Here is a 22,804-nt window from a genome sequence, read left to right as displayed (position 1 = left end):
TGTTTGTGTTCACTTTGGCAGCCAAGAGTTCAGACTACTTCACTTCAGACCACAGGATGTATTCTATGTGTTGGCAGGGCTATGTGAAAAAATTACTAGCTGTGAAATCCTTCCCCCGTCCTGGTTTCCTCAAATCCTCTCAAAGCACACTTAAGGAGATCTGAGGGAGGAAGGGCGCTTGGATCCTCTCTCTCAATGAGCTTTCAGAGGAGTTGAGGAAACAAGTACGGAGGAAGCAAGGACTTGACGGCTAGTTTTCCGATTCAGTCGAATAATCCCATCTCAGCAGCTACAGATAAAAGTCTACAGGATGGGCATTTAGTGTGTTATTGTAAAATTTGACTTTGAGTTTTCTTTCTGTTTAGCCCGTTCAGATAACTGACATAGGGTAGGGCAGAGTACTGGTGTTAATGTAGTGGATGGCTAAGTAAGTGAGCATCACTTCTGCCTTCCTGAAAACTGAAGAACCGTTGCCCCAGACCCATAAATACCCTGGCCGGGGTTGAAATCTCGATAGACCATGTTATATTCCAGATGTATATACTGTATTCTACTGTATTTTGGTCAATGCCACTGCGACATTGCTCGTCCTAATATTTACAGTATATATATATTTCTTCATTCCATTCTTTTACTTTTAGATTTGTGTGTATGGATTAGATACTAATGCACTGTTGGAGTTAGGAACACAAGCATTTAGCTACACCCGTAATAACATCTGCTAAATATGTGTATGTGACCAATACCATTTGATTTGATTTGATTAATACTCCACCACTGGTACAGTGTATTAAGGGAAAGGGGGATACCTAGTCAGTTGTACAACTGAATGCATTCAACTGAAATGTGTCTTCTGCATTTAACCCATCCCCTCTGAATCGGGTTTACTGTCTCTAGTTCAATGTGGGTCAGGCCAGAGGAAGTCTAGACCGTTGTGATCTAGATTTACTGGCATCTATTCAGAGAAAGTATTAGTATGTGGCAATAACTTTCCTAAGAGTGAGTTTCTCGTGTGAAGTCCTTCCAGGGACCAAGTGAGAGTGTAACGAAGTGATTTCCTGCCTAGACTGAGCATCAAAGGTGTTATAGCAGTCTGTCTTTTCAGGAAGAGAATGATTGTAGGTCATTGTTGTCTTCTAAGCATACTGTGGTATTTGCAATGGTGGGTCTTCTCCTTACTTTAGGTTAAGGTGATAGCTCATCCAAATTAGAATTTGACCTCAATTTATGAAATTGTAAGAAGTCATAAACAGAAAAAATACATTCAGGAGGAGACTCCATGCAACTTAGTAGTATACTTTATAGGGCCAGGACGATACCAGTATTGCGATAGTCGTTAGTATTGTATAGAAAAGGTGTTTTCGTGCCCTCTTCACGACTCTCTTGGTGTGTTTGGACCATGAAAGTTTGTTGGTGATGTGGACACCAAGGAACTCTGAACCCGCTCCACTACATCAGTCATAAGTTAGCATGGTGTTATGGATCCCTATGTTTCTTGTGCTCCATGTCTTGCAATACTCCAGCTGTTGGAGCAACTCCATAGCTCACCCACTGTTAGGAACTGTTGCTCTAGGAACTTTTTGGCCTCAGAGAGAACTTGGCATGAGCAGAGAGTGAGAAAAAACACAGCAACTGTCAGTGCCATTCAAATAAAATGAAATAACATGTATTTATAAAGCCCTTTTTACATCAGCAGATGTCACAAAGTACTCACACAAACACACACACACACACTACACCCCAGTGTCTTCACAACAACATTTACACACGGTAAATCATTCACTGTGATATCTGGAGTGCCTAGGGTAAATGGGACCACCCCTATTGGAGCTGCGTCCACTGCATTGGCCTACTGAACCTGGTGAACGGTACTCAGGGAGCCAATACTCCCCAAAAACAAACAAGTACTTTACTGATGTTTTTCCCGAAAAGCAAGCTCTGGGAATACTCGGAAGATGAGGAAATTTTATTGTTTTGTCATGCTAAGTGGGTCATCAGAGTTCAGCTGTAAGAAAAGTGCCAGAAAAAAATAGTTAAACATCTTAAAAGCTGCCAGCTGTTGCTCTCACACTAGGGACTTTTTCTTTGGGCCAAATTGCCCCATTTGAGGGTGAGGGTTGATTGTTTGCATGCCAAACCTGTGGTGAGCCCAGTGCAAATCCTGCCCCACTTCCTGGCAACCCTGCGTCCCATTTGACCCAGTTCCACAGGTGTGCATCTATGTCAAGCATTGGTGATGGTGTTGAGATGTAAGGAGCTCACTTGGAAAGTTTTTTTTATCCTTACTTTCTTCCATGCAAACATAAAACAGACATGATTGAATAGATGAAAGCCAGGTTGAACGTTATATTACTTGCACCTACTGTACCATAGCATGACACTAAATTCAAGGACAGGAGAAAGGAAGCATGCCATTTCCACTATTCAGGATTCTGCATTTAAATCATAACCACTGCTGCTTTTTGCTAAAATATAACAGGGAATGCTCACCCAGAGGTGGCGCTCCTAGTGGCCGGTGACTTTAATGCAGGAAATCAAATCCGTTTTACATCATTTCTACCAGCATGTCACCTGTGCAACTGGAGGCAAAAAAAACTCTACATACATTTATTCCACAAACAGAGACACATAATACAAAGCTCTCCCTCACACTCAATTTGGCAAATCTGACCATAACTATACCCTCCTGATTCCTACTTACAAGTAGAAACCCTAACAGGAAGTACCAGTGATGCACTCAATACAGAAGTGGTCCGATGAAGCAGATGCTAGCTACAGGACTGTTTTGCTAGCACAGACTGGAATAAGTTCCTGGATTCAGTGACCATACAGTGACCATACGTATATATCCCAACCAGAAGACATGGATTACAGGCAACATCCACACTGATGATTATAAAAAATTGTACTACGCCCTCCGACGAACCATTAAACATGTAAAGCATCAATACAGGACCAAGATCGAATCCTACTACACCGGCTCTGACGCTCGTAGGATTGCAAACTATCATGGATTACAACGAGAAACCCAAACGCGAGCAGTCCAGTGACGTGAGCCTACCAGATGAGCTAAATACCTTCTATCTTCACTTCGAGGCTAGCAACACTGAACCATGCATGAGAGCTCCAGCGGTTCCGAACGACTGTGTGATCACAGATGGCTCACATCAACACCATCCTCCCAGACACCCTGGACCCACTCTAATTTGCTTACTGCCCCAACAGAGCCACAGATGATGCCATCTTTATTGCACTCCACACTGCCCTTTCCCATTTGGAAAAAAGGAACGCCTACGTGAGAATGCTTTTCATTGACTACAACTCACCATACAAGACTATATTGCACTCCAAGCTCATCACTAAACTAAGGAACCTGTGCTGAGGAATATTTCTGTCTGTAATAAAGCCCTTCTGTAGGGAAAAACTAATGTGTGGGTCTGGCTCCCAAGTCTGTGCCCCTTCCCAGTCATGTGAAATCCATAGATTAGGGCCTAATTATCATTTTTTTTGTTTTTAATTTTTTTTAAATTTAACCTTTATTTTACTAGGCAAGTCAGTTAAGAACAAATTCTTATTTACAATGGCCTACCCCGGCCAAACTAGGATGAGCCAATTGGGCCAATTGTGCGCCACCCTATGGGACTCCCAATCACGGCTGGATGTGATACAGCCTAATTGACTGATTTACTTATTTGAACTGTAACTCAGTGAAATTGTTGAAATTGTGTTCAGTTGTTAACCAGTAGCTACCCGGTCTATCGGCATTGAACTCTTTGTTACTGCTGGTACTGTTTATGATCTATCCTGTTGCGAAGTCACTTTGTCCATACCTATATGTAAATATCTACCTCAATTACCTCGTACCCCTGCACATCAACTCGGTACTGGTACCCCATGTACAGTTGAAGTTGGAAGTTTACATACACCTTAGCCAAATACATTTAAACTCAGTTTTTCACAATTCCTGACATTTAATCCTGGTAAACATTCCCTGTCTTAGGTCAGTTAGGATCACCACTTTATTTTAAGAATGTGAAATGTCAGAATAATCGTAGAGAGAATCATTTTTTTTCAGCTTTCATTTCTTTCATCACATTCCCAGTGGGTCAGAAGTTTACATACACTCAATGAGTATTTGGTAACATAGCCTTTAAATTGTTTAACTTGGGTCAAACTTTTCGGGTAGCCTTCCACAAGCTTCCCACATTAAGTTGGGTGAATTTTGGCCCATTCCTCCTGACAGAGATGGTGTAACTGAATCAGGTAACTGTAGGCCTCCTTGCTTAAACACGCTTTTTCAGTTCTGCCCACAAATGTTCTACAGTATGAGGTCAGGGCTTTGTGATGGCCACTCAAATACCTTGACTTTGTTGTCCTTAAGCCATTTTTCCACAACTTTGGAACTATGCTTGGGGTCATTGTCCTTTTGGAAGACCCATTTGCGACCAAGCTTTAACTTCCTGGCTGATGTCTTGAGATGTTGCTTCAATATATCCACATCATTTTCTGCCTCATGATGCCATCTATTTTGTGAAGTACACCAGTCCCTCCTGCAAGCAAAGCACTCCCACAACATGATGCTGCCACCCCCGTGCTTCACGGTTGGGATGGTGTTCTTCGGCTTGCAAGCCTCCCCCCTTTTCATCCACAGGTACACCTCCAATTGACTCAAATGATCTCACTTAGCTTATCAGAAGCTTCCGAAGCCATGACATAATTTTCTGGAATTTTCCAAGCTGTTTAAAAGCACAGTCAACTTAGTGTATGTATATTATCTGACCCACTGGAATTATGATACAGTGAGTTATAAGTGAAATAATCTGTCTGTAAACAATTGTTGGAAAAAATTACTTGTGTCATGCACAAAGTAGATGTCCTAACCGACTTGCCAAAGCTATAGTTTGTTAACAAAAACACTTGTGGAGTGGTTGAAAAATGAGTTTAACTTCTTAGTGATCCCTTCGCTTCAGAAAATACACCGGTTCCAACTCGCGCAACATGACTAAACATTATCTAATTAGTTACCTGTAAACTTGATCCAAACATTTCAAACAACTTTCCTAATCCAACTTTAGGTATTTTTAAACTTATTAAGTAATCAATACAATTTAAGATGGAATAAACTGATTTCAATTACCAGAGGAAGTAAGCATAGTAAGTAAGCAGAGAGCAGAATTCTTCTCTCTCTGCTAGTAAGTAAGCATTTCACTGTTAGTCACCACTGCTGTTTACGAAGCATGTAATAAATAAAATATGATTTGATTAGATTGTCATACAAAGCAATAATCATGGTTTATGGTGCCATTTAATTACTCTAAGCCCATGGTCCTCATAGCCATGGCACAATACTCACATATTTTCTGCATGACTAATGTTTACAGTACAGTAAAGGCCTATATATTTTTTTTCATCTGTAACTCAAGATTCAAATAATTTGTTTTTGAGTTGGAATCCCAGCACACCCACAGGGACCTTTTTAATGCTGTCCCTTCCGAGGACAAGGACAAACAAAACATCAGACACCCAATACACTGTTTATGTGGCCTCTTAATTTCCCTAACACAGCCTGAGCGTCTTACAGGCCTGTTAAAACTAGTATTATATAGGCCCTGCCAAATCCAATTGTAGGCACCACACAAGACTTCCCAAAAGAAGATAGATGAATGGGTGGAAACAAGTAACATAGTCTTGTCTTGTTGGGGGACTTTTTTATTAGGTCCGTTCAGCATTAAAGGATTTCAAATGGCTTGGTTCAATTGTGTGCCCCTTTGCCAAAGCCCTGAGCCGAGGTTTACAAGAGGGTCTCAGACAAAGACATTACTGTCCCACCAACCAACAGGAGTAACGCTCTCCTGAAGAAAGGAGGAGGGGATGAGATGCTGAAAACAGGGAAAGGGGTTGTTGCACGTCGGAAGCTGGAAATACAGGCCTTCTTATACCTTAAGGCAGTTTTAAAAATATTAGTTTTTTTATAAATGTACTGCACATTTATTATACATGTCTTCACTAAAACAAGTATCTTGCCCTACAGTATATAGAGCCCATTTATGTTGTGCGGTGGTGGAAAGTAGCTCTACTTGCTGACACTTGATGCGTGAGGTATACGGTACAAGTTACACTATTAATCAATCAATCAATCAACCAATCAATCAAATGTATTTATAAAGCCCTTTTTACATCAGCAGTTGTCACAATGTGCTTATACAGAAACACAGCCTTAAACAAAGCAACAAAAAATGTATCCTCACCTCCCCCTACACAAAAAGTATGGGGTTATTGTGGGCAGTAGGGTTTCCAATTTTAGGTGATTTGCTATTGTTACCGAGTTGCTCATACCATCACATTCCATTTAATCACAACTCATTTGATTTTAGAGTGCAGGTAGCATAGCAGTTAAGAGCGTTAGGCCAGTAATCGACAGGTCGCTGGTTTGAATCCCTGAGGCACCTAGGTAACAAAAAATAAATCGGTCAATGTACCCTTCAGCAAGGCACTTAACCCTAATTGCTCATGTATGTCGCTCTGGATAAGAGTGTCTGCTAAATGACGAAAATGTAAAGCTGCTCAAAGCCTGGTCCAAAGCTGGTCTAATTCAATGCTTAGCGTGTGGTCGGAGGCCAAATAGGCTGCTATCAGAGCCCCATCAGAGAGATGGCTCCTTTATGAAAATACCTGACCCATCTGCCAACAAACACAACGTGTTTTCCCTGGGAAGTGTATGTAAATGGCCCCGGCCTCTTTAGCATGTGGCGCTGGCAGTTTGTCAAAGTTGACAGGATACAAAATAACTCATAACACCACCTCATCCTCACTCCACTTGGCTTAGGGGCAGTCTGAACTAGGTCCAGCTGCGGAGCTACACTATATATACACAAAAGTATGTGGACACCCGTTCAAATTGGTGGATTCTGCTATTTCAGCCACACCCGTTGCTACCAGGTGTTATACAATTGAGCACACTGCCATTAAATCTCCATAGACAAACAATGGCAGTAGAATGATCTTACTGAAGAGTTCAGTGACTTTCAATGTGGCATGCCACCTTTCCAACAAGTCAGTACATCAAATGTCTGCCCTACCAGAGCCTCCCCAGGTCAACTGTAAGTGCTGTTATTGTGAAGTGGAAACGTCTAGGAGCAACAACAGCATAATGTGCAGTGGTAGGCCACACAAGCTCACAGAACAGCACCGCCGAGTACTGAAGCGCATGGCACATAAAATTGGCCCAGCGTCGTCCGGGTTAGAGTTTGGCCGGGGTAGACCGTCATTGCAAATAAGAATTTGTTCTTAATTGACTCGCCTAGTTAAATAAAGGTAAAAATAAATACATATGTAAAGTTTGGTGGAGGAATAATGGTCTGGGGCTATTTTTCATGGTTCGGGACAGGCCCCTTAGTTCCATCTTAACGGTACAGCATACAATGACATTCTAGACGATTTTGTGTTTCCAACTTTGTGGCAACAGTTTGGGGAGGCCGTTTCCTGTTTCAGCATGACAATTCCCCCATGCACAAAATGAGGGCCATACAAAAATGGTTTGTCGATTGGTGTAGAAGAACTTGAGTGACCTGCACAAAGCCCTGACCTCAACCCCATTGAACACCTTTGGGATGAATTGGAACGCCGACAGCGAGCCAGGCCTAATCGCCCTACATCAGTGTCCTACCACACTAATGCTCCTGTAGCTGAATGGAATCAAGTCCCCTCAGCAATGTTCCAACATCAAGTGGAAAGCCTTCCCAGAAGAGTGGAGACTGTTATAGCAGGAAAGGGGCGACCAACTCCATATTAATGCCCATAATTTTGGAATGAGATGTTCAACATACTCTTGGTCATTTAGTGTATGTTTACTGTATCTCAAGTGGGTCCCACTCACCAGAATACAGTGCCTTGCGAAAGTATTCGGCCCTCTTGAACTTTGAGACCTTTTGCCACATTTCAGGCTTCAAACATAAAGATATAAAACTGTATTTTTTTGTGAAGAATCAACAACAAGTGGGACACAATCATGAAGTGGAACGACATTTATTGGATATTTCAAACTTTTTTAACAAATCAAAAACGGAAAAATTGGTCGTGCAAAATTATTGGGTACAACAGGTTAGGGCAATTGAATGCAATGTTTTACAAATGTTCACAAAAGATTTAAAAAAAAAATTCTAGCCTGTCTATTCGTGGGGACCCAGGGTTTACGTTTTAAACTTCAACCACTCAGTTGTCCACCACAAAACAACCAAAAAGTTGCTTTTACACTATGATTTGACTCTCAAATGTTTATTTTGTAAAACATTTGTTGAAGGAGTAGTTTCACCATATTAACATGAGAGATCGGTTGGCGTAGTAGGTTTGACCTTGAGCATGAATCACTAATCGCATGAAATAAATAAGGATCTTCAGCAAATGCCTTTGTCAAGGCACCATTATGACTAGGGCTTTAGAATGGGGAAAACGTGGATTAATGTTGGGGTGAAGTGGGCTTAGATCTTGCTGTAAGTCACAGATGGTGACTTACAGCAATGGACATGTCGAAATGCACATTAGCAAGTCTTTATTCATAGAAAAAATATATTGAATACTCCATGTGGTTTATATTAAACGGCACTTCATTGAATATAACAGGCTTTTAAAATGTAAAATTGGCACACAATTTCTACACAAAATGTCAAAGGGACGCAAAGGGCACTCATTTCATGGAACGAACCGTTGGACTTTTGATTTTGCGTGTAACATCCTTTTCAACCTTTTCCCAAATTGCTTCCGTGTGTTTCGTTTCCACTATTCTCCACAGCTGGTCGAAAGTAGCAGAAACCGGGACATAACCACAGATGTGGCCTTGTTTTTAGTTCTTATTGCCATGACTATCTGAAACAGACATGTGTAGCCTAGCATATACGTTGTAAACACTGCCATCATGCATGACTTAAGCGCACAATGGTGTCCTTTTATACAGCCTTCTTTCAACAGGGACCTCTGATGGAGACCGTACATTTCTTCTTTCTCTCGCTCATACTTGTCCGCTTGAATCTGATCAGAACCTCACCCTTCCCCAGCTTGAAGTATACCAACTCAAATGAGGTGTATCTTGGAAGTACATGAAACACTCACAGAGGACAGAGCTCAAAGCATATCCAGAGCATGGCAAAGGCTTTCTGATGAGTTTATTTCACTACTCAAACAGAAACCTTGATCTTTCCAAATGTCTGTTTTTTATTTCCCTCTTGAACTAAGAACGAAGATATAGACTGAAATGTTTACATTTCAGCGGAATGTTTTGGGTTTGGGGACATTGTTCCTCCTTTTCAGCATTCAAATCACTTTTGTATGATGTGGATGTCTATGCCGAACATGAAGACACAACTAAAGGCTACAAAGCCCCCAAAATTAAACCTGTACTGTTTACTGCACAGCAGTGGAGGCTGGTGACTTGTAAAAATGAGGAGGATGGTAGACTAACTTTAAATAATATTTATCTCAAAACTGTGACTCCTAAAAAAAAATTGGTAAACTCTGTCAGATTTGTCTAAAATCCTGAATTAATCAGGAATGAGCAGGGGCAGCTATACCATAGTGACCCCTTCTTCGTGTCCTCATTACATGTAGTGCAACAAGACCACTTATGGGCTGTAAATTTCTCTACTTTTGATAGATTTAAACAAACAATATTGAAATCACCATGGTCACAATCATAAACGGTCAACTCCATCTCCCTGATAGATTAAGAAAGGATGTTCATTTTGGTTCAAATAGGTTTCTTTTAAATAGGCTTTAGAGTCATAAAGCAACTGAGGGAAAAACTAAATTGCTACTTTGTAGCTCCGTAAAACATCAACTCCGTCAGATTTTTGTCTAACGTCAACTCTGTCAGGGTGCTGAAAGTTCTGATATGTATATATTTATTACTATTATGAATAATTTTCTATTTTACAAATGTTAGTATTGAACTTTTCTTTTTAGAGACAAAAATATGTCTGTTTTGAGTATTTGTTGTCAACTCCATCAGTGGCATGTCAACTCCGTCATTGATGGCTAACCCCCATAAGATCGATTTACTTGTAAATATTCAAAAATATATATTTTAATCACTGTTCTGCAAAATGATATATCCTTAAACTATTGAGGTATTTTCTGTGCTGGTCAAAGGGATAATCTTTGCTTTATAAATGTTGTTTTATGTTCTGAATCTAGAAAAACATGCCAAAATGCTAACGGAATTAGCCCTGGAGCATAATATAACGCTATAAAATAAAACCCCAAAAAGTTTGGATATTGTTATTATATATTTGAAGAATCCCATGTTAGAATCAAACAATCAAGGCCTTTACACTTGTTGGACAATAGATTTAAGAATTTTATCCCTTTTATTATGTCTGACGGATTGAACATGAATCCATTTAGTTGTGTTTTATGGAGAAAAAAACTAAAGCATTTGGACGTTGATCCTTTACATGGTTTGATAGCTGATACTTTTGTCTATCAAAATACAGTTTATACTTCAAATGTTTCAAAAATATTTGTGGAAAAAGTTGAGATTGTCCCATCTTTCAAGATCTTTTCAAGTTACTGGTCGACTGTGGTATTTATACAAACATGAGAGGGCTACTTACGCAGTGATTGAATGACGCATGAGACATGAGTTGAGGTGTTCAGAGGCTTGACTTCAGCGCAGGACAGGGGTTGGGGTGTTCAGAGGCTTGACTTCAGTGCTGGACAGGGGTTGGGGTGTTCAGAGGCTTGACTTCAGTGCTGGACAGGGGTTGGGGTGTTCAGAGGCTTGTCTTCAGCGCAGGACAGGGGTTTGGGTGTTCAGAGGCTTGACTTCAGTGCTGGACAGGGGTTGGGGTGATTGTGTTTGTGTATGTGATTGACTCTACATGCACCATGTAGAGCCAGTGGATGAGAGGGCACCTGTGACATGGCTTTAGTTCATGTCAGGAGAGAATTGACACTGGGAGTAGAGCGGTCAAATACAAATAGCAGATGCATTGAGTTACACATGTAGGAGGGCAGAGGACCAGGGGCTTCAGTTCTTCAGAGGGCCTTGGGTAGGCCAGGAGGGCAGAGGACCAGGGGCTTCAGTTCTTCAGAGGGCCTTGGGTAGGCCAGGAGGGCAGAGGACCAGGGGCTTCAGTTCTTCAGAGGGCCTTGGGTAGGCCAGGAGGGCAGAGGACCAGGGGCTTCAGTTCTTCAGAGGGCCTTGGGTAGGCCAGGAGGGCAGAGGACCAGGGGCCTGAATCTCCCCATCACCATAAAACACTTGCAGCTCTGTTTTCAGACATGAAAAAAAATGTCAAAAGGTCTGCAATAGGCTTGTCAAAGCGTCATCTGGGAACTCTCTCTTGAATTAATCTAATACTACCATCTAACAACTACAGGAAAAATATTTCATCAAAAGTGAAAATACAAATATCTTCCAGCTTTGCCTTGAACTCATCTGCACATGACACAGTATCATCATCCATGGTAGGGTGCTCTATAATAGGGTGACGGCGTCCTTCCATTGCTCACAATTATTCGCAACAGGGTTGACAATTCTAGAAGTGAAACTCCAATGCGTTTGTGCATTTTTCGTCAAGCATGCACATCCAGCCTGTTCAAGCAACATCACCCTCTTGGTCGACTTCCCCCCCCCCCAAAAAGTGGTGAAGCCTCCAAGTGTCACAAGGAAAACCTTATATTTGAGAATGCATGGCAATGCACAAAGGTGGCCATTTAAGTCAGGAGCCATTACAGAAGCACCATCATAGGTTTGGGCAACAGGTTTCTCCATGAACTTAAACTCTGACATCTCAGATTTCACTAAATCAAACAGACTGCACATCTCGCCCACTTGACACATCAAAGTAGCCCCAAAAAAACCCAGTTCCTGAATAAAGACCCGATCGTCCACATACCTGATGATAACTGACCACTGCTAGTGACTGCTGATGTCTGTGGTTTCTCCATTTGCCATGTGAGAAAAGGCACTGCGTCAACCTCTTTTTATCTCCCTTTTAATGGATGATGCGATGGAAGCTATCAAGTCATTCTGAATTGACTTTGACATCCCAGAGAAGACAGTAGAAAGGTCTACATGCTCAGTAATTAAAGCATCATAATATGCAACTCTGCAAGCTCCTTGTAGTTGCCCTGGTTAGCGGAACTTTCCCTCTCATCGTGCCCCCTAAAAGACAACTCTTGCTTGCCCAAAAATGCAGTAGCGTCGATAAGACAACACCCGTTTCTTACCTTTTCGTTGTGTTGCACAGATGGAATTACGCAGACCTTTGTCCATTAAATTATCAATGCAGCTTTTTTCCAGAAGCTTGAATCTGATGTGGGCATCTCTTTCTGTGTACTCCAGAGAATGAAAAGGGTTCTTCAACAACAACAATTCACTGTACTATTCACTATCTCAATCTCAATCTATCCAACGCACCACACTTCTAAATCACACATGCGTAGTATTAGGTTCCTTCTCTGATCCTTTGATTGGATGGACAACAAGTTAGTTCCTACTGCAAAAGCTTTGATTGGTTGGAGGACATCCTCCGGAAGTTGTCATAATTGAGGGGGTGAGGAGCACGAGCATCATAGGTTTTATATTGAAGTCAATGTAGCCAGAGGAGGACAGAAAATAGCTGTCCTCCGGCTACACCATGGTGCTGGCCTAGTGTGTGTTGTTGAGACTACTGTAGACCTTCATTGCAAAACAATGTGTTTTAATCAGGTATTTGGTGACGTGAATATATTTAGTATAGTTTTATCTAAAAGGATACATTTGTATATATTTTTTGAAAAAAATATATAAAATCGGTCCTCCCTTTCCTCCTCTGAGGAACCTCCACTACCGTACAGTACTTCAAAGTTCAACATTTGTTGGTTGCAGATGCTAAAGTGATTTGCTTAGAGTCATTCCAAAGGGCCCAGTATAGGGGTAAAGGCCAAGATAAATAGCTGTCTTGTGGCTTGACATTTACCGTGTGTTGATATTTTTGGACGTTCTGCGGTTATGTCTACTTTCTTCAAACAAAGTGGTGCTGTCAACACCAGTGGAAGTGAAAATTGACACGGACCTCTGAAGCTACACACACACACACACACACTTGGGGATTTGCACTCTGGCAAACATACTTGCATTCCAATTTCTGCAATGAAAAAAAGGGTCAGGGTACAATGACATTATCATTCACTCTTTGTTCTCTTATCTTATATGAAAGTGAAATTAAATAAAAAGTGTGAACATGTTTGTTGATGTGGGAGGTGACTTGAAACAAAAAACATCTACTCTGCCCCGTCCCTCAGAACCCAGAATCCCTGGACTCGTCCATCCAGAGTGCCCTGTCGGCTCTGTTCCCACCCTTTGAGGTCACAGCGCCCACTGTCCTCAGTCAGCTGTTTAGGACCATCGAGGAGCGCTTCCACGGTGACGCACTGCACTGCTTGCTGGACTTCCTCATCCCGTCCAAACACCTCTTGGAGAGTGTGCAGCAGGCGGCGTGTGTGAGTACACAGAAGCACACACAGAATAGACGGAGCAACTGGAGTTCAGTAACAGTAAAACCGCAGGGGTTCACATTGTGGTTCTAACTGTATTGAAACAAAAGACATCAACAAAAGGTTTACTTGTCTGTCGCGGGATACATCCAAGCTGTTGTTTATGCTTTATGAATTTTCTGTGGATCCTAGCCAGACATGCAACTGAGCTGACATCGCTCAGCAAAGGATCACATTTGATTGTTTCTCCTCAAAGTGTTTAATAGAAAAGAGAAAACACAGTCTAGGATTCCATTTGTCTTTGTTTCAGGCTGAAGAAAAGTTGGGGTTAGGCCAGAATCTGGAGTTTAGTTTTTCATAACCACAGCTCAGCAGTGCACATATGAAGATGAATTTTAGTTATTCATCCTTCCCTCATTGCATTCCAGTCTGTAAAATGCAATTTAAAGTAGAAGTAAGCCTGATTTGTTTTGGATTATAGTCTTCTCATGTCACATAATACATAGCTGAAGAACACCCCTAGTGGGAACCACAGGAATTTAAATGTTGGATCATTTAGTATTTTTTCATCTAGTCCAGCATTAACCCACCTGATTAAACTCATCAAGGGAGTTGATGATTGGTTGAGATCATTTGAGCTGGTGCTGGGCTGGAACAAAAAAGTGCCATCCCACTGCAGTGCTGACGATGAGAAACTCTGACATAAGGGATCATAAATCCATGCAACTCACCCCCTCTCCAATCCCTCCCTCCCTCTCCCCAGGCTGCATACTCAGATGTGCTGTTCCGTTGTGAGGGCTGGCCCCTGTGCCTCCGTGACAGGACCGTGATCCAGCTGGCCCCCCTCAACCCTCTCCTGCTGCGCCCCGGAGACTTCTACCTGCAGGTGGAGCCCTTTGGCGAACAGGCAGCCCGCATTGTCCTCAAGAGTCTCCTGGAGGAGGGCTGCCACGAGGTGGAGGAGACCCCCATCCCCGACACTACTTACCCCTATATCTTTACCCTGGATTGGCTGAGGGAGGTGAACGACGGCCGCCATGGCACCCCGCTGTCCCACTGCCTGCTTTCCACCGACCAGGGAGTGATGAAGGTGCCCTGGGCGCAAGTGGCAATCCCCGAGTTTCTGGTCAAGCACAAGACCATGACTACATCAAGTGGTATCCGAGACGGTCCGTTTGAGTCACGGCAGTTGCAGATTCCATCCTCTTCCGACTCTACCGCTTCCGCCCTTTCTCTGGAGACCATGATCCTTCCTGCCAGGGACGGGATATCTGTGTCCTTGCGACTCATGGACGGTACCTCGAAACTAATCAAGGGTGACCATGAAAAATCTGTCACCAAACCGCATGCCAAACCACTAGTCAAGCCTGTGGGCTGGGTGTCGCCCAACACCTGGGACACCAGCTGGAAGTACTGCGAGATTGAAGGTGACTATGTGGATTTAGTGGAGTTCTCCAAGGAGAAAGAGTCTCCTGCGGGATGCAGTAGGACTCCCAAACCTTCTAATCCTCCCCCTTTGTTCAAACCGGTCAGGCCCCCTCCTCCTATACCACTTGGGAGCAGCACCCCCTGTGGGTGCACCATCAGGTTTTCGGAGGAGCCTTGCACACCATGCAGCCAGAGGAGGCTAGGGCAGGAGCCTAGTGGGCATGAACTAAAGTGCAGGTACAGGGACTCTTACCTAGCAGCACTGCGCAACCCAGTTCCCTTTGAGAGGGGGAGCGTAGGACTGCTAGCTGCTCTGGAGGAGTCCGGCCCCTGTGGAGGGGAGGAGTCGGGCTTCAAGGGTCACGCCAGAGGTCTGGGTCAGGATCACTGGGAGTGCTGTAACCACTATAAGGAGCCTATTGTAAGTCACGAGCCACACCAACATGGGCACTTTGCTAAGGAATCTCCAAACCTAAATCACATACCACACAAATCTATCAAACCTGCCATAACTCACAAACCAGGAAAACATACTAAAGAACATCAAGTCATTCATAAACTCTGCCAAGTGGAACCTCATAACCAGGAACTTCAAACAAACCACAAAGCCCATCAAACAGGACCTGACTCATTGCTAATGTTACCTCCGGTGGGCCATCACCAGGGTGTGGTTGATGCCTTTGACTGTGACTTCAACTCCAAGCCAGTTTGGAACCCGGAGGCAGTGAAAACCATTGGTAAACACAAGGCCAAGCCCAGGGCACTCTCCACTGTGTCCGAGACTGCCAGAGGAAGTCCTCTGGTCCACAAACCGAACAACAGGAGCCACAGCGACATCTGTCCAGAGATGACCCCCGTTTGTGTCCAGGAGGTGCAGTGTAAGAAAATAAATGCCTTCGGCCTGGTGTCCCCCAAGCTGGAGAGGCGGCAGTCTGCAAAGAGTGGTAAGAGGGACTACTGTTCCCTTTACACACTTTTGTGCTGACCTGAACCATACAGTGATGTCTTTGGTATTGCGACAACATTGCAACATAGACTAGTATTGTTGTACCCCATCCAGCTTACTGTCTTGCTTCATAAATAGTGCATGTTTCAAAGGGACACTGAAACCATCTCTGTGTACACCAATTAATTTAAACTCAACCTCGGCCCCCTTTTGCTGAAGGGAGTGTGCTGTGTCGAAGGGGGCCCTTAGGCCAGTGGCTATTAGCTATGGTAGTAAACAAGACATTCATTTTATGGAGAGAGAGTGGTGGTGAGGGAGGAGAAGGCACTGTTTCCATTCACTACACCCTCACACGAGGACTCATAAGTGCACTCAGAGGTCTAGCAGGGGGCTAGGGAAGAAAGAGAGGGGACTGTCCCCATTCCCTATTAAAGCCTTCCTCCCTACACCCACACAAGGGCCCTCCGAGGACTCAAGACTAATGGACTGGTGAGGGAGAGGGAGCACAGACAAGCCTTTGTTGGCTCTAGAAGAAGCCAATTAGGATGCTCGAAATCAAAGCCATGCTTAACAGCCTGGCAGTGTTAGGTTACAGGGAGAGAGCATGTGCAATGTTTAAAGGCTTTACATAGTGCAACTGTGGCACGTAAGGTTAAGATTTGTATGAAAGACAGCCATTGAGATCTATGTCCGCCAAATAAATGCTCCCAATGCTAAAAGGTCAAATCTTGACCAGGAAGACTTTACAGTAGAGCGTTGTTCTTCAATCCTGGTTAGTGAGACGTCTCCTTCTGTGTTTATCATTTTAATCAACTTAATCGGTATTGTACAAGACTGTGTGCAGGCTTTTGTTTTATCCCAGCACAGTATGTGATGATTAGTTGTTTGGTTGGATGCGATGTGTTGGGGTTAGGCTAGAACAGAAGTCTAAGCACAGTCTTGAACAACACGGATTAAGTTGATTAAAATGATAAACACAGACGTTATCAGATACCAATTAGAGAAGATACAATAAATGACGTGAACACATTCACTTTCTGGTTGGGCAAATGTATCTGTCGTTTTTTTTTAGTTCAAGATCCCTCGCCTGGCAAAGTTGAAACGCAGGCTACTGCACCCTCCATCGGACATGACACCAAACTCCAGAGTCCAGAGACCAAGCCCTCAGCGCCCCCAATCCTACCCCCCTCCCCCATACACAGAGCTCCTCCATATCCTCCCTCCCAAGACTCCATCTTCAGAAGTATCAGTGGCCTACTTCACCTGGGCTTCGTCAGTCTACCAGGTATTGTGTTTGTTCTGCATGACATCCAGTGTTACCCAGTGTTGTCCAATAAGAAACACAAATGTAGCCACGTTGTTCCCTTATGAATACGCCCCTGGTCCACACTTTTCTTTATCTAACCTCTCCATGACACCCTCTACTGTCCCCTCCACCCCCAGGTAGCAGAGACAGGGTGGGCAGGGCTGTGCTGGAGGTCCATGGGAATAGGCAGGCCTGGATGTCTCCTCTGCTGTCTGTCCAGGAGGTGTGTAAAGTGCTACTTTACCTCCACTCCATCCCCAGGTAATACCAATCAATCCCTAAACATCTTTGGTGGTAGTTCAAGGGAGTTTATTGTCTGTGATTTTGTATAGGGTGTAGGTGATCAACTGGTTTGGGCCCAGTTTCCCAAAAGCAATGTTTCTGAAGTTGACTATCAATACAAAGTTGCCAATGTCTTTGCAACTGTTTCAAACAAGCAAAGGATTTTTTTTTTAATTGAATGAAAACTGAAATGACTGCATGAGTTCTGTTTTGCATATTGTAGGCTGCACTGTCTGTTATTTTTGACTCAATACACACGGATCAAAAATATAAACACAACATTCAACAATTTCAAACATTTTACTGAGTTACAGTTCACTGTTCCCCGGACGCCGAATACGTGGAAGTCGATTAAGGCACCCCTTCACACCTCCTTGATTCAGAGGGGTTGGGTTAAATGCGGAAGACACATTTCAGTTGAATGCATTCAGTTTCCATATAAGGAAATCAGTCTTCTGAAATAAATGAATTAAGCCCAACTCTATGGATTTCACATGACGGGGAATACAGATATGCATCTGTTGGTCACAGATACCTTTAATAAAAAAGGTAGGGGCGTGGATATGAAAACCAGTCAGTATCTGGTGTGACCACCATTTGCCTCATGCAGCGTGACATCTCCTTCGCATAGAGTTGATCAGGCTGTTGATTGTGGCCGGTGGAATGTTGTCCCACTTGCTTCCCACACCCTGTCGTACACATTGATCCAGAGCATCCCAGACATGCTCAATAGGTTACATGTCTATTGAGTATTCAGGAAATGGAAGAACTGGGACATTTTCAGCTTTCAGGAATTGTGTACAGATCTTTGCAACATGGGGCCATGCATTATCATGCTGAAACATGAGGTGATGGCGGTGGATGAATGGCACGACAATGGGCCTCAGGATCTCGTCACGGTATCTCTGCGCATTCAAATTGCCATTGATAAAGTGCAATTGTGTTCGCTGTCCGTAGCTTATGCCTGCCCATACCATAATTCCACCATCACCATGGGGCGCTCTGTCACAACGTTGACATCAGCAAACCAATCGTCCCTACAATGCCGTTCATGCTGTCTGTCATCTGCCTGGTACAGTTGAAATCGGGATTCATCTGATGAAGAGCACACTTCTCCAGCGTGCCAGTGTCCATCGAAGACGGTGGAGAATGGTATTGAAATTAACATTAAGTTCTCTGGCAACAGCTCTGGCGGACATTCCTGCAGTCGGCATGCCAATTGCGCGCTGCCTCAAAACTTGAGACATCTGTGGCATTGTGTTTTGTGACAAGACTGCACATTTTAGTGGCCATTTATTGCACCCAGCACAAGGTGCACCTGTGTAATGATCATGCTGTTTAATCAATTTCTTAATATTATCTTGGCAAAGGAGAAATGCTCAATAACAAGGACCTAAATAAGCCTTTTGTGCGTATGGATAATTCTAGGATCTTTTATTTCAGCTCATGAAACATGGGACCAACATTTTACATGCGTTCACATTTTGTTTCAGTATATTTCATAATGTGTAACAACATGTCTGCAATGATGTGCCAAATCTGTGATTTAAGGCATTATTATTGGTTTAGCTTTAGAATAAGCTTCCACAATAGTTGCAGCGATATAAGCCTGGGTGATAAGATCTGTCTAGGAGCTGATCCGTCGTCGGTATTGTGTAATAATTCTAATGTTAAGGTAAGATTTGATTGGAGAAAGTTGATCCGAGATCAGCAATGCTGTTGTTTTGATGATATCAGTATCAACAACTCATTTAGCCAAACGTTCTTTCATTGTGGTGTTTTGGGAAACACGTTACGGAAGCCTAAATTCCATCGCTATCGGGAAACCAGGCCCTGTTCTGTACACTCTTACCTTACTATAATTGTGATTTGTGCATTTTTTTTTGTGTGTCCTTGTAATACGTATTGTAAACACACTATGAAATGGAAGTAAATATTCTACATGGTTTGGAAGTCATTTAGGTAACCCTCTCATCACTTTTTAATGCATGCCGTCAAAACATTTGACATGGATTTGTGGCTATATCTTTTCACCACAGGAGGGCAGTGAAATACCACCAATCTTATGTCTCATGCAACCCTACCATGCCCTTTTCGAATACATTGATAATGTATCCTTCCTTCCACCCTTCCTTGAACTTATCATCGAAACTGACATGGTTTGTTGTGAAATTGTTCAATCATATCAGTGATTACTCCAATGGCAGAAGGAAGGAAGGAAGGAAGGAAGGAAGGAAGGAAGGAAGGAAGGAAGGAAGGAAGGAAGGAAGGAAGGAGGGAAAGGAGGGAGGAAGGAAGGACGGAAGGAAGGAGGGAAAGGAGGGAGGAAGGAAGGAAGGAAGGAAGGAAGGAAGGAAGGAAGGAAGGAAGGAAGGAAGGAAGGAAGGATGCAGTTGTAAAGTATTTGAACAGGGTCATAGTCTCCCACTTCTTAAACTGATGAAGAAACAAAGACATGCCATCCACTGTGTTCTCAGTTAACCCTATAGCTTTACCCCCAGACACTGGTCTCGCAGCCGGAGGTGTTTAAAAGCCAAACGTCCTCATAATACACATTTTACAATCTAATCTCTTTACACAGCTTAAATGGACACACATTGAATTTCAAGGTGACGGCTGTCTCGTTAAAACAGATTGGCCCTTTAACGTCGTTCCCGGGAATGTTCCTCATTTAACCTTTTAAGAGGCATCCCGTCCTGACAAACCACAATAACAACACTATTGCCCGCAGGCCATAGGCTGACTGCCAACTATCTGGTATGCATGTCTTCTAAAGAACAGACAGACCCAACTGGTAACCTAAGATGGAGCAATTACGGTGAGGCATGTGTGTGTGTGTGGGGGGGGGGGGGGTGGACTGTGTGTGCATGTAGTGCATGGAGTGCATGTGCGTGCATGAGACGGACAGACACAGTCAGTGGGAGAGGATTGGTGAAACCACTAAAAACGCTCAAATAACACTTCGATCTGATGAGTGAGAATTCCAGGACAGTGTGAACAACTTTTAAATGTGCCACAACACGCTTCCCTGTTTTTTATTTTCTAGAAAAGAGGTCCGGGACCTGGGAATGACAGTGGTGATCAATGCCAGGAAGATGCACCCTCCCTCCCTCTTCTACAAAGCCCTAATGATGGTTCAGGTTAGGAAAATATGAGTCATCACATCACAATAAGTCAACTATTAAACCGTAATCCACCCATTTAGATTTGGAGATAGAGAGCGGATTGTGGTGTATCTCATTACTCACCGTTCCAATGCAATATGGCGGCAGGTCAAGCAGTTCATCAGTTCAGATCAGTTTAGTTCACATTTTGGGCTTTTGCCAGATTTTTCTTGCATTCTCAAGCACTGAGGTAAAAAAAAGACCATCAACAAAGACAACATGGCATAGATGACAACAACAGGTTGAGCCATACAACACAAGCTCTGAATCAAGTAAAGCATTGTTGTTGCAGTTAATGATAGTTTGGGGATCGCTGTGTCCTGGGAAGTCCACAAGGAGATTTTGGTTGCTGCACGTGACTGACTTCACCAAATGTATCCTATATGAATTCATAGGGATTTCTGTCCACTGCACAGTAGTCAATCATGTCATTGATAATGATCTATCGTTGTCTATCATAGATATTTACCGACCATTTAAACACATATTGGGGGACACATACACATGTGAATCCCGAGAGTGAAGAACACATTATGATGACCTTGCATGATGCCTTTAGTCCTGACATGTTTCCTTATTGGTCGGCCCCAAAGGAACAAGCCCTGAATGCAGTCCATAGTGTGCTGATACTGGTGGATAAAGACACAAGCCCTCGCCCTGAAAGACACCCTGGGCTACAGGTCAGAAAGCACATACAGTACCAGTCAAAATTTTGGACACAACTACTCATTCCAAGGTTTTTCTTTATTTTTACTATTTTCTACATTGTAGAATAATAGTGAAGACATCCAATATTTGAAATTACACATATGGCATCGTGAAGTAATGAAAAAAGTGTTAAACTAAATATTTTATATTTGAGATTTTTCAAAGTAGCCACCCTTTGCCTTGATGACAGCTTTGCACACTCTTGGCATTCTGTCAACCAGGTTCATGAGGTAGTCACCTGGAATGCATTTCAATGAACAGGTGTGCCTTGTTCAATTTGTGGAATTGATTTCCTTCTTAATGAGTTTCAGCCAATCAGTTGTGTTGTGACAAGGTAGGGTTGGTATACAGAATATAGCCCTATTGCCCTAAAAATCTGTCGTTCTGCCTCTGAACAAGGCAGTTAATCCACTGTTCCGAGGCCGTCGTTCAAAATAAGAATTTGTTCTTAACTGACTTGCGTAGTTAAATAAAGGGAAAATAATAAAAATGCCTCCTGTCAATCAGATGGAAGTGGTGACCTCTCTAAAGGCCCTGCACAAGATGGTGGAGGGACAACAGCTGACCTCTGACCTAGGTGGGAACTTTCCCTACAGCCACACTGATTGGCTGCAGTTTCACCAGGTACAGTATAATATTTATAAATGGCTTTAGTGGGCAAGAAATTGGTTTGGAAGTGAACTTGTTCGCACTCGTGTAGCTGTAGTCTTTGCTATTCTGAAGGATCAATCAACAAAATCTATTGTATCGACGTTGTTTTGGGATGAGTCTGGATCCTAAAATCTTTTTCCTTTGTTTCAGAAACTGGTTTCCTTTGTGTCGGACTTGCAAGGGGCAGCCCATTTACTACATAGAGCAATCAAGAAAATTGATGGTAATCCAAAAACGGACACCGCCCAGGTAGGTCATTACAATTATAAATTAAAAGTCTATAGCATCGTTTTTTCGGGGCTGATTTTTTTTTTACATTGCGTTGTTTTTGGTTCAGGATGTTCAGCGATCTATTCAAGATCAGAAGACCTCAATGAAAGAGGTTCTGCAGGATGCCCGACTGGTCCCTTTACAGAGAGAAGGTGGGGCCATTCTGACCAGAATGAGGAGGGAGGAGTTTCGATTTACCAAGTCCGACGACTACAGGTACTGTTATTTCTCTGATACATAAATGGTTGTGATTAACTGTCTGTAGCACCCTTAGAGATGGAAAGAGGGCACACCTATCTTTGATCGCTTCTATGTCCCACCTACCCAGTCGACTACTTGTCCTCCGTTGCATTGCCCATTCTAAAACAGGCTTCTTGGCATGTGAGCCCTCTATCCATCTCTATGGTAGCAACCATCTATGTCAGAGGTACTCAATTCTTTCCCCTACGAGGTCCGGAGCCTGCTGGTTTTCTGTTGTACCTGATAATTAATTGCACACACCTGGTGTCACAGGTCTAAATCAGTCCCTGATTAGAGGGGAACAATAAAAAAAAAATGCAGTGGAACTGGCCCCGA

At 43.1% G+C, this 22,804-nt stretch overlaps 1 protein-coding gene across 5 annotated transcripts in view; it reads left to right on the top strand.

Moving 5' to 3' along the window:
- The window catches only part of LOC110493958 (uncharacterized protein KIAA1755 homolog), a 51,500-nt gene that overhangs the window by 8,151 nt on the left and 20,545 nt on the right, over nt 1-22,804 (top strand). For 4 of the 5 annotated variants that reach the window (XM_036949983.1, XM_036949981.1, XM_021568585.2 and 1 more), the window contains exons 2-10: nt 13,282-13,479; nt 14,237-15,845; nt 16,920-17,132; nt 17,291-17,414; nt 20,482-20,575; nt 21,193-21,279; nt 21,815-21,931; nt 22,109-22,207; nt 22,296-22,444. In XM_036949983.1, coding sequence (XP_036805878.1) covers nt 13,282-13,479; nt 14,237-15,845; nt 16,920-17,132; nt 17,291-17,414; nt 20,482-20,575; nt 21,193-21,279; nt 21,815-21,931; nt 22,109-22,207; nt 22,296-22,444 — 2,690 coding nt within the window. The remainder of the gene's footprint in view (nt 1-13,281; nt 13,480-14,236; nt 15,846-16,919; nt 17,133-17,290; nt 17,415-20,481; nt 20,576-21,192; nt 21,280-21,814; nt 21,932-22,108; nt 22,208-22,295; nt 22,445-22,804) is intronic. The other variant, XM_036949982.1, reaches the window with a different exon arrangement.

Source organism: Oncorhynchus mykiss, chromosome 17 (genome assembly GCF_013265735.2).
Source record: "Oncorhynchus mykiss isolate Arlee chromosome 17, USDA_OmykA_1.1, whole genome shotgun sequence".
Lineage (NCBI taxonomy): Eukaryota > Metazoa > Chordata > Actinopteri > Salmoniformes > Salmonidae > Oncorhynchus > Oncorhynchus mykiss.
Note: the sequence above shows the minus strand (reverse complement) of the source record. Positions and strands in the feature narration are given on the sequence as shown.